The following is a 12155-nucleotide window of genomic DNA, read 5'->3' as shown; positions in this document are numbered from 1 at the left end:
AATAGATTTTCTATACTGTAAATGTATTTTCTCTGATTTTCTTAACAACTTTTTTCTTGGGCTTACTTTATTGTAAGAATATAATTTGTAATACATGTATCATACAAAATATGTGTTAATTGATTGTTTTTGTTATTGGTAAGCCTCCTGGTCAGTAACAGTAGGCCATCAGTAGTTAAGTTTTGGGGGGGGGTCAAAAGTTATATACAAATTTTTGATTGTACAGGGAGGGAGGGTTTGGTGTCCCTAACCTCTGCGTGTTCAAGGGTTAGCTGTATTTTATTATTATTACTATTTTTAAGTTTATTTATTTTAAGAGAGAAAGAGAGAGAGTGAGTAGGAGAGGGACAGAGAGAGAGGGTGAGAGAATCCCAAGCAGGCTTAGTGCTGTCAGTACAGAGCCCCACACGGGGCTCGATCTCACAAACTATGAGATTATGACCTGAGCCAAAACCAAGAGTCTGATGCTTAACAGCTTAATCGACAGAGCCACCCAGGTGCCCCAGGTTAGCTGTATTTTAAATGGGAAAACCAATCTTCTGGTTTGGAGGTCCTGGCTGTGTCATAGGTTGCTTATGAACTTTACCTCTCTGGGTAGGTATTTCTCTTTATATCTGAAGAGGCCAGATTAAAGTATTTCTGTGATACTCTACTAGTTCTCATCTTTTATACATCTAATCTGACACTTTGCAATTTGCTATAGGGTCAGAATGGAATTGAGCCAAGCATCAAAGAGGTATTTTTCTGGAAATAATACATTCTTCTGGTCTTCCTTCTTACCAGGTAGTTCCTTCTGTCACTTTTGGGAATTCTTCATCTGCTAAAAGCTCCTCAAAGCTTGGTTCTTTGGCCCTTTTTTCTTTTCATTTTGCAATCTCAGTGTGGGTGATCTCATTCAATAGAATTTGGTTACCATCTATATAAACTGATAAACTTCAAATTGGCATCTCCAGTTAAAGCCTCTTTTCTGAGCTCTAGACCTAATCTTTCTTTCTTTTGCATGACACACAAATGACTCAAACATAATATATCCAAAACTGAGCTTATGCTTTTCACCTTCAAAACCTGTTCCTCTTTCAGAATTTGTTCACTGAGGTATGGCACTATTACCTACCTTGGGCTCTCTAAACAATAGAAACAGAAAGGAGACCACAGGGAGTTTTAGGCAAGGCTTTACTCTGGCTTATGCTTGGACAGAAGGGAGACAGCACAAAGGAAAGAATCCTTACTCAGGTTGACTCCATGAGGAGAGGTCAGGGAGAGTTATTTTAAAGAGACTTAGATGGGAAAAAGGTGATATCTAAGCGTGTAGATGCTAGGATTTATTAGCACCTGTACATTTAAAGGTCATGGTTCTTCATGTGTCCCATGTCTAATTGATGTGTTAAATCTCCATCACCAGCACAATTTTTAGTGTTATACTGAGAGAAAACATCGGTGAAAGTTCAGCACTGGAGTCCATCTTGGCACAGACTGGTTTGGTCCGGTCTTCTTCAGTCTCTGTAGTAAGGATCCTCTTTTTGTAAGCATACTCCCTCTGCTTTCCTGCAAGATATGCTACTCAAGAGACATAGAGTTTTAGCCCCTGCCCCCCCCCGCCTTATGGAGGAAGCCAAAGAACACTAGATTTTGCAGTCAAGATAGAGGGGACCCAAGTCCAGTCCCTGGTCTATTTCATACTCACCCAGAAAGTAAGACACCAGGGAGTTATACTTGACACTTCTTCCACATCAAGAAGTTCCCAAACCAGTCAATTCCACCTCCTAAATATATGACATATATGTATACATCTCTCCATCTCCACCATCACTCCTCAAATCCAAATTATCATTTTCTAGTGCCTATATTATTTTAATACCCTCCTAAGTGATTCCTCTCTTCTTACTTTTAGTCTTGTCCTCACCTCCACAATCCAATCTATTTTTCACACATCAACCAGAGTGATCTACCTGGAAAACATTTGTGATCTTGTCTTCCTGTTTCATTTGTTCAACCATTATTTAGTGGGTATTTATACATACATATTTAAGTAATCTCTACATCCAATGTGGGGCTCAGACTCATGAACTCAAGATCAAGAGTCATATACTCTACCAAATGAGCCAGCCAGGTGCCCCTAGTGAGTACCTTTAATGTGGCAGACATTATTCTAGAAGCTAGGAATCCAGTGATACACAAAATAGATAATGCAGGGGCGCCTGGGTGGCTCAGTCGGTTGGGCGTCCGACTTCGGCTCAGGTCATGATCTCGCGGTCCGTGAGTTCGAGCCCCGCGTCAGGCTCTGTGCTGACGGCTCATACCTGGAGTCTGTTTCAGATTCTGTGTCTCCCTCTCTCTCTGACCCTCCCCCATTCATGCTCTGTCTCTCTCTGTCTCAAAAATAAAATAAAAATGTTAAAAAAAAATTAAAAAAAATAGATAATGCAATTATTTCTTTTTATTCTTATAAAGGTTCTGTATTATTTTGGCCACTGACTCACTTCCCCTTTGCTCTTTGATTATGACACGTTGGTCATATTGACTTGCTTTCTCAGAGCTTTTAAACAAGTCTATTCCTATAAATTTCTACACTAATTCCTATACATGTTTCAAATTTAAGTTTAAATGTCTATTGTTTAGAGAAACTCTCTGATTATTCTAGGTCTCTCTGCATTTTTCCTTTTAGAGCTATTCACAATGATAAATTTAAAAATTTGTGTGCTTATTTATTAGGTACTTACCCAAAGGATGCAAAAATACAGATTTAATGGGGTACATGCACCCCAATGTTTTATAGCAGCATTATCAACAATAGCCAAGCGATGGCGAAAGCCCAAATGCCCATTGACTGACGAATGGATAAAAAAGACGTGGTTTATATATACAATGGAATATTGCTCAGCTATCAAAAAAAAAAAAAAGAAATCTTGCCATTTGCAATGACGTGGATGGAGCTAGAATGTATTATGCTAAGGGAAATAAGTCAATCAGAGAAAGACAAATATCTTATGATTTTACTCATATGTGGAATTTAAGAAACGAAACAGTTGAACATATGGGAAGACGGTGGGGGTGGGGGGAATAGAAGAAAAGGAAACAAACCACAAGAGGTTCTTAATGATAAGAATAAATTGAGGATTGGTGGAGGGAGGTGAGTGGGAGATGGGCTAGCTGGATGATGGGTATTAAGAAGGATACTTGTGATGAGCGCTGGGTATTGTAAGTGATGAATCACTGAATCTACTTCTGAAACCAATATTGCACTGTATATTAACTGACTAGAATATAAATTAAAAAAAAAAAAAAAGAAAAAATTTGTGTGCCTGTTTAATGTCTCTCCCACTAGTTCTCTTGTAATTCCCAGTATCTTTATTCCCAGTACCTGGCATATATTAGGAGCTCAGTTTGTTGGTTGAATGAATAAATGTATGCCTTGATATTTATTTATATAAATAAACACACACCATATCTCTTACCGTATCTCTACAGTCGGGTCAACTATAAGATTTAGAGGGCTCTTTCTAAAGGGAAAAAACTAACGGGTCACACTTTATTATTATTTTTTAAGATTTTATTTTTTAATCTCTACACCCAACACGGGACTTGAACTCACAGCCCCAAGATCAATGCTCCACTGACTGAACCAGCTGGGCACCCCCAGGTCGCACTTTAGATATGGCCTCTCTTTGTTCCCAGCTATAAAATTCTAATTACTGGCTGAATCTGAAGGTTCCTTATTTATGATGTTATTGCTTTGGTAAGTAAAAACAAAACACCTTCAAAATAGACATGTCACTTCAGGTATTTATTCAACAACAAACATTACTGACTGCTTCACAATGTACTGACTGGGAAGCTAAGCTGGGGGCTGGATATACAAGAAAAACCATTTCCTTGAAGGAGGGAAGTCCAGAGGAGTTCTTAGCTTAAAAACTGATAGATGATCATCCTGAAAAGATGTATGAAAATAAACTGGAATATTTGAACAATATTTTTTCAATTTTATCTCATCTGCTGCCCTAGTTCAGGTTTTCATCATCTCCTGCCTGAATCATTGCACTTACCCTTCCCAACTCCTTATTCGCCTACCCTGCATTATTTGTTGTCAGAGCATTCATTGTTTTAAAAATATATCACTGATTTTATTCTCTGTCCCCCCACCCCCCATTATCATAAGCATGCAAACCCCAGGGGCATCTGGCTGCCTTAGTTGGGAGAGTATGCCACTCCTGATTTCAGAGTATTGAGTTGGAGCCCCACCTTACAGGTAGAGTTTACTTAAAAAAAAAAAAAAACAAAGCAAGCCTGATAAAGACAGGGATTTTTGTTTGTTCCTGATTGCATTCCCTGTGTCTGGAACTCAGGCGGCCTAGAAACATTTAAATACCTTTAACAGCCATTAAATGAATCCCTCCCTCTGCTTGGTCTTTCTCCATTCATTTATACAGATTTATTCCCTTTACGTGTGAGGATCTTTTGACTCACGGTGTCAGTATATTGTACTTCATTAACATGGCAGTTGCTTTTCATTTTCCAAGTATGTCTGTTTCAGTTACAGTTTAGATGATGGCCCACCAAAGACCATTACAAGCAGAAAAAACTTTGGAAAAGGTACTTCAGGGTAGTAGCCAGGGAAGCTGTCGCTACTTAATTAAAGTTAGCTGAACATAATGCTGTGGACTCTAGGCTGTGGGGTAGCTAATGTTTTCGCATGTAAGAATGAGCACACTGGTCTTTCAAGCGCTTTCTTAGGCTCTGAGGGCAAATAGCACCAAGGTTTGCCTGGCGATAAGGTGAAAAACCTTAACGGCTATCTGGCATTCAGCTTAGCTTAGCTCTCTCGCAGCTCCCATCCGGCGGCGAAAAATACTTCCGGCGTTCCGCTTTTTATATGCTGAGTCACAGCCTATGGCTACGCGCCGGCTGTGAAGGGCAGAATACACAAAATATAATCGGAGAAAAAAAAACTTGGGAATTCATTTTCTCCACTCGCTTCTCGGTTTTCTCATTAGGGGAATATTTTTCTCAAGGCCGCGGAACATTACTCAGCCTCTCCCTCAAACCTACACCCCGGAAACGTCATAAACGCGGCGCAAGCACTTTCTTCCCGTCGTCCTCCACGCCACTCTCTCCGCCTCTACTTCCTCGCCCCGCCCACCCTAGGTTTCTAGGTGCTCTAAAAATCCGGCCCGGTCGCTTTGGTTCTTTTTATTCCCTGTTCCCATTGGTTGTTTGCATGCGCGTGACCTCTCTTCTTGCCTACTGATTGGCTAGAATCAGTAACGTCATCGGCGACCGCGAGGGCGGGGGCTTGAGGGAAGTTGGTGTGAGGCAGACCGGATTGGGGGAGGGGTTCAGGCCTGTCCTCCCCAGCGGCTGCGGCAGCACCAGCGCCGGCCGCCGCCGCCTCTGGAACGCGGAGGAGGAGGAGCGGCTGGAGGAGTAGGAGGAGGAGGTGGGCCCAGGCGAGCGGGATGCCCATCGCTCTAGCTTGGTGGTGAATGCTGAGGAGAGTCACGGTTGCTGCAGTCTGTGCCACCGGGAGGAAGTTGTGGTTTGAGGCCGGGCGGGAGTCCGCGGCGCTGTGGAGAATTCGAGCGCGGGGTCGGTGCGAAGACTCGGCTGCTGCCAGACCCTTTCCTACTCTGACCATGCCTGGAAGGAACAAGGCGAAGTCTACCTGCAGCTGTCCTGACCTGCAGTCCAACGGACAGGATTTGGGAGAGAGCGGCCGTGTTGCCCGTCTAGGAGCTGATGAATCTGAGGAAGAGGGACGAAGGGGGTCTGTTAGTAATGCCGGAGACCCTGAGATCGTCAAGTCTCCCAGCGACCCCAAGCAGTACCGGTGAGGGAGGAGGCTTGGACCCGGGAGGAGAGCCGGGTGGGGGCTTCTCTGTTTCTGTCTCCCGAAAGAGCAACAGGGGCACATTTCCCATCACAGGTGCTTCCTTGGGTGGAGGGCAATTAGGGGCTTCCATGTGGTGTCAGCCGGACAAGTGGGAAATCTTGAGTTTCACGAGGAATCAGGATGTCAGAATGGGAAGGGCTCTTGGAGTAATTTTGACGTTCGCTAAGAATGGTGGGTTCTCTGAGGAAGGCATGCTGGATGGTGAGGGAGTCTTGGTATTAGGTTATGAGGAAAGGTTGAAGGAGTTGGGAATTTTAATTTTGGAAAAGATATTTAAGGGGCATATTATCACTGGCCGCAAATAAATAGGTGCCCTTGGTTGAGAGGGGTAAAACTAATGGGTGGAAGTTATTAGAGGGTAGTGTGGCTTCAGTAAAAAAACTTGGGCGTCATAGTTGGCCTACGATGAAGTGGCTTGTTTCTATGGGTTGTTCTTCATTACTAGAATGTTTGGGTGACCTCTTCCAAAGTGGATTAGAGAGGACGTAGGTCTGAGTTGTGTGAGTCATAGAAGTCTTCTGAGGTTTCTTTTAATTCTGAAATTGTCTGCTTTTTGTTTTATGCCGGAATCCTCTAAACATGTACCTGAATATTTCTTTCAGAGGTAGCTTATTTCATAGAATGTTGTGACTATGATGTATTTGAAAGAGAGATCATATTGTCCAACAACTTCATTTTCCAGGTTGAGGAAATTGAGATCCAGAGAGTTGGCTTCTTACTTAGAATTATACTGTTAACTACAACTGATATAAAAACCCTGTCCATTTGACACCAAATCCAGTGCACCATTTACTGATTTTTATAGAGTTCTTGCTCCTGTTGAGTTGAAAGGTGAAGGATTCTAGGTCCCAATTTGTTAGAAACCTCTACAGTGTTAGAACAGGAAAGAACCTTGGAGGTAATCTTTTCCACTCCCCATCACTCCCATTGGACAGATGACTGAAACAGGTGATTTAGCTTCTAGTTTAAGACTGGCCGAATTTCTCCTTTAGCTTCAAGTCTAGAGATTAACAGTACACAATTCTTTGTACTATTTTTTCCAGGCTGCAGGGTCAAGAGATCTTTATGGATGGGCTAAATCTTTTTCTCATCAAAGATGTGTTTGCATTAGTAATATGTGAATGAGCAAATTGAAACCTTGATTAAAGGTGCTTAGTTTTCTAGATTAAATGTTCAGTAATAGCTTCAGTTTTTTTAGCCTACGTAAAATTACATATTAACAGTTAATGTTTAAAGAATATACACCATGTGTCAAATACTGTTCTAACTGCTTTAGATATGTTATTTCATTTAATGACCTATTTTGGCAAATTTATTTGACAAATACTAAAGTCTTGTGTGCCACGCACTGCGCTATCTTAAATCTTTTCTAAAACTTGATTGGATATAACTTAATTTTATTCTCAGTGCTGGGCATACAAAAAATGAGTAAGACAGCCTTTGTGTTCAGGGAGCTTCCAATGTAGAAGAGGGACACACACGTGTTAAAAAAAAAAAAAAAAAAGTTAGGGGCACCTGGGTGGCTCAGTTGGTTAAGCGGCCGATTTTGGCTTAGGTCATGATTTCGTGGTCCATGAGTTCGAGCCCCGCATCGGGCTCTGTGCTGACAGCTCAGAGCCTGGAGCCTGCTTCACATTTTGTGTACTCCCCTCTCTCTGCCCCTCTCCCACTTGTGCTCTGTCTCGCCCTGTCTCTCAAAAATAAATAAATGTTAAAAAAAAAAAAAGTTAAAATTAGGGTGCTAAAAATTTATAGAAGCCATAATGGAAGTATATGTTATATATATTAAGGAATAATATAAGGAGTTGTAAACTGCATTTAGGGAGAAAATTAGGAAAGATTTAAAAGAAGAGGTAATACTTAAGAAGAATTCTTTGAATATATTGTATTTCTGTTTCGATGTGGGCCTTTGTCAAATCATTTTTCTTCTTACTGTCTCGTTTTTCTTATTTTAAAGTGAATGGGGGTTGATTAGTACAGGTATTTTCCAGTGACTTTCTCCTTTCAAAAGAGCAAGTCCGCTTTTATCTCTAATATACTGAAAGTTTCAATTAGACTTCTAAAGAAAAGATTTTGTTATTTAAAAAAAAAAGGTGGAAAACCTCAGTGCTAGATGATCTTTAAAGACTTATCCAACCTAAAGTGAAATTCTGTGAATTTTTGTAGCCAGAAACAGACATGAAGCATCTGCAGCCCAGAGAGCTGAATTATCCTTCTAGGACCCTCTCAGATGTCTTCTCTGTGAAGTTTTTATATGTAGAACCAATCCCTCCTTTAACTGTATTTCAGTAGGATTTTGTACATCGTCTGTTACAGTACATATCCGTCTTATTATATGTCTTTGGAATGTGTGAATAAGCACCAGAGGCAGACCTGATTAAAGGATTATTAGGGTGAAATAATGCCTAGAAAGATTTGCTTACCAACCTGCACTTATTAAGTAATAGCCTGTGGAATTTTACTTATGTATATGTAATTTGTGTTTAGCTTTTGTGAAATGTTAAACATACCTACAGGACATCTATTCTGTTTTTTTTTTAGGGATCTGTATAAGTGTTTAGTAAATGTTGATTTCCTTATTTGGAAGAATTAAGGGACTTCAAATTGGGAACTACTGTTTTTTTTTAATGTTAATTTATTTTTGAGAGAGAGACAGAGTGCTAGCAGGGAAGGAGCTGACAGAGGGAGACACAGAATCAGAAGCGGGCTCCAGACTTTGAACTGTCAGCACAGAGCCCTACTGGGGCTTGAACTAAAATGTTTCTTTTGGAAATAAGATTTAGCATTACAAAAATTCTCTAGTCCATTAAAAAGAATTCTAATTCTTCTAGACTTTTGGTAGAGTTAGGGAGCAGATACTGAAGCACAAATGCATTAAATGTAAGAGGTGTTAGCATGTGTAAAGTATGGCATTTTTAGTCCTTTGTGTATCTAGTCTTCTGTCACTAGTTATGTGACCTTGGGCACATTAATCTAAGGCAGAGGACCTTTAAGGACACAGAAGAAAACCAGCCCATAAACCACTGAAATTGAAAAGGAACAGTTAGGAAGGAGAAAAACTAGATGATAGTGGGCTTTTTTTTTTTTTTTTTTAATGAAGAGCAGTGGAAAATGCTTTATGCAAAGAATGATCATTGTTAGATTATTCTGAGAAGTCAGGTACTATAAGAACTGAGAAAAATCTTTTTTTTTTTTTTTTGAAGTTTATTTTGAGAGAGAAAGCATGAGTGGAGAAGGGGCAGAGAGTGAGAATCCCAAGCAGGCTCTGCACTAACAGTCTGGTGGTTCGAACCCATGAACCAAATTGTGAGATCATGACCTGAGCCGAAGTCGGACACTAAATCGACTTGAGTCACCCAGGTGCCCCAGGAACTGAGAACAATCTTATGGAGACCCAAGAAATTGTTTGTTCCTGGTGACAGCTGTTTTAAAGGAATGATAGGGAGGCAGAAGCTAGACTTCATTGAGTCACAAGGTGAGAAATTTTAGATAATGAGATAGACATTTTTAGAGAGGTTTGGTTTTAAAGGGGAGGAGATGAGAGAAAATTTTAGGATAAAGTATTATGTGGGGTGAAGGGAGAATTTTTTTCAAGGTGGAAGAGACTTGAGAATGTTTATTGCCTGAGGGAAAAAAAGAATCAGAGAGGGAGAGGTTGAAGATACAGGAGATAATAGAGGGAACAAAATCCTTACATAGTAGTGAGGAGACGGGATCAAGAATATTCATGAAGCGATTGGTTTAGAGAAGAGGAACACAAAATCTCTTCACTGAAAATGGAGGAAGGTGTAATGAGTATGGATGCAGGCAGTTAGGTGCTGAAAGCATTCTTGCTTTATAGACTTTTTTGTTCTGTAAAGTAAGCATTGAGGTTTACTTAAGTGATTCTTTAAGAGTTGTAGTGGGAAACAGGAATCCTTTAGTGGTGAAGGTTGAAATAGCTAATGAGAATGGGTGAGGTGTATTTGGGAAATACTAAGAGAAGTTGTGGGTTCTTGAGCATGAAAATGACGTAAGTAAACCAGTGTTTTAAGATGAATCTGAAGATCAGATCCATAGGATGTGGCAAGACTGGTTTAGGAGGTAATTATAATTGTGTATTGAATGGTGTTTGAATGGTGTGCACTGATATAAGATACTAGTCTTTCTTTAATTGATGTATTCTATTTTTTACTTTTTTTTCCTCTCTCGTTGTTAACTCAGTTTAGCTAGGCTAAAACCAGTGAGTATGGAGACTATGTCTTGTTCACTTAGTGTCCAGCACATAGTAGGTTCTCAAATAATATTTGTAGAATGTACAAATGCATGAGTGCTCATATGCTAGGTGTTTTCATGGAACTCATGGGGATATTCTGCCAGAAATTTTTTAGATTAAATTTGTATCCTGGCCATGGGTGCCTGGGTGGCTCAGTCAGTTAAGCCTCCGACCCTTGGTTTCTCCTCAGATCATGTTCTCACAGTTTGTGGGTTGAAGTCCTGTGCTGACATCTCAGAGCCTGGAGGCTGCTTTGGATTCTGTGTCTCCTTCCCTCTCTGCCCCTCCCCTGCTCATGTGCCTGCTCAGTTGTTCTCTCTCTCTCTCTTTCTAAAGGTAAATAAACTTAAAAAAATTTTTTTTGTATCCTGGCCAATTTAAAAACATAATTAGTTGGTTTTCAGGGAAAATAGTATGAATGGGTAGGTTACAGAAGACAAAATGTAAATTATACAAGTAGTAATAATATACGTGATATTGTGTATTTAATTCATGTAGAAGCTTGTGGTGTTCGGCACATAGCACACAGATATTAGCTATAATGTTCCCAATTACTTTATTATTTTTTAATGTTTTGAAGTTTATTTTGAGAGAGAGAGAGAGAGCACAAGCAGGGGAGGGAGCTCTGAGCAGAGCATGATGCGGTGCTTGGAGATCACAACCTGAGTCGAAATCAAGAATTGGTCACTTGACTGAGCCATCCAGGCACCCCAATATGTTCCCAATTAAATGATGTTTGCAGCATTGTTTGTAATAGCAAAAATTGGCGACAACTTTAATGCCCATTAGTGACTAAAGATTAAGTTTTTTATATAATGAAAATCATATATAGCAATAAAAAAAAGAAATGGAAAGATGTCCTGATATATTGTTGAATGAAAAAAGCTAGTTGCAGACCAAAGTAGGTTGTATAATTCTTTTTTTTTTTTAATGTTTGTTTATTTTTGAGACAGAGGGAGACAGAGCATGAGTGGGGGAGGGGCAGAGAGAGAGCGAGACACAGAATCTGAAACAGGCTCCAGGCTCTGAGCTGTCAGCAGAGAGCCTGACGGGGGCTTGAACCCACAGACTGTGAGATCATGACCTGAGCCGAAGTCAGATGCTTTACCGACTGAGCCACCCAGGCGCCCCTATAATTCTGTTTTTAAAAGGAAAAAATAACACCTCTCATTATATGTTTACCTAAAATATAGTTCTTTATGTTTAGATTTATATAGAAATGATTAGGAATGATATTCAGTAAGCTTATTTCTCTAGGGAAAGAAAGAAGGAATTTGATTTGGATTATTTACTTTTTAATAATGAAAGAAGATCAGTAAATAAAAGTATTAGGTATTCATTGTAGGAAATTTAAATAACAAAAAATTTAAAAATTCTTATAATCATTCCTTCCAGCATTAACCACTTGTAACTGCATTTTTATAGTCTTTATTCCTTTGTGCTATGCATTTGTAATTTGTATGTATATTTTTAATTGACATTTAGTTGACATGTAAGTTTCAGGTGTATAACATAGTGAGTTGACAATTCTATGTATTGTGATATGCTCACCATAGTAAGTATAGTTACTGTCACCACACAAAGTTATTATGATATTATTGACTGTATTCACTATGCTGTACTTTTATTCCCCGTGACTTATTTATTTTATAACTGGAAGTTTGTACCTTTTAATCCCCTTCACCTGTTTTACCTATCCCTCCACCACCTCCCCTCTGGTGATCACTAGTAGTTCTCTCCGAGTCTGTTTTCCTTTGTTGTTTGTTTTGATTGTCAGATTCCATATATAAGTGAAATCATATGGTATTTAAATGTGTTTGTCTGTCTGATTTATTTCACCTGTAGGTCCATCCATCTTTTCATGAATGGCAAGATTTCATTCTTTCTCACGACTAATATTCCATCATGTATGTATACCACATCTTTATCCATTCATCTGTCAGTGGACACTTAGGTTGCTTCCATATCTTGGCTATTGTAAATAATGTTGCAGTAAATACAGGGTGCATATAT

General features: G+C 39.6%; 1 protein-coding gene across 3 annotated transcripts in view; it reads left to right on the top strand.

Moving 5' to 3' along the window:
• Positions 1–5317: 5317 nt before the first annotated feature.
• The window catches only part of NRDC (nardilysin convertase), a 105077-nt gene continuing 98239 nt past the window's right edge, over positions 5318–12155 (top strand). For 2 of the 3 annotated variants that reach the window (XR_003420181.2, XM_027059208.2), the window contains exon 1: positions 5333–5824. Coding sequence is in view for 2 of the 3 variants with exons in the window: in XM_027059208.2 (XP_026915009.1) it covers positions 5481–5824 (344 nt within the window). In the remaining variant the exon portion in view is untranslated. Of the gene's footprint in view, positions 5825–12155 lie in introns of all 3 variants that reach the window. The other variant, XM_027059209.2, reaches the window with a different exon arrangement.

The sequence above is a fragment of the Acinonyx jubatus genome, chromosome C1 (assembly GCF_027475565.1).
Source record: "Acinonyx jubatus isolate Ajub_Pintada_27869175 chromosome C1, VMU_Ajub_asm_v1.0, whole genome shotgun sequence".
Classification (NCBI taxonomy): Eukaryota; Metazoa; Chordata; class Mammalia; order Carnivora; family Felidae; genus Acinonyx; species Acinonyx jubatus.
The sequence above is the reverse complement of the archived record's forward strand: the minus strand, read 5'-3'. Positions and strand labels throughout refer to the sequence as shown.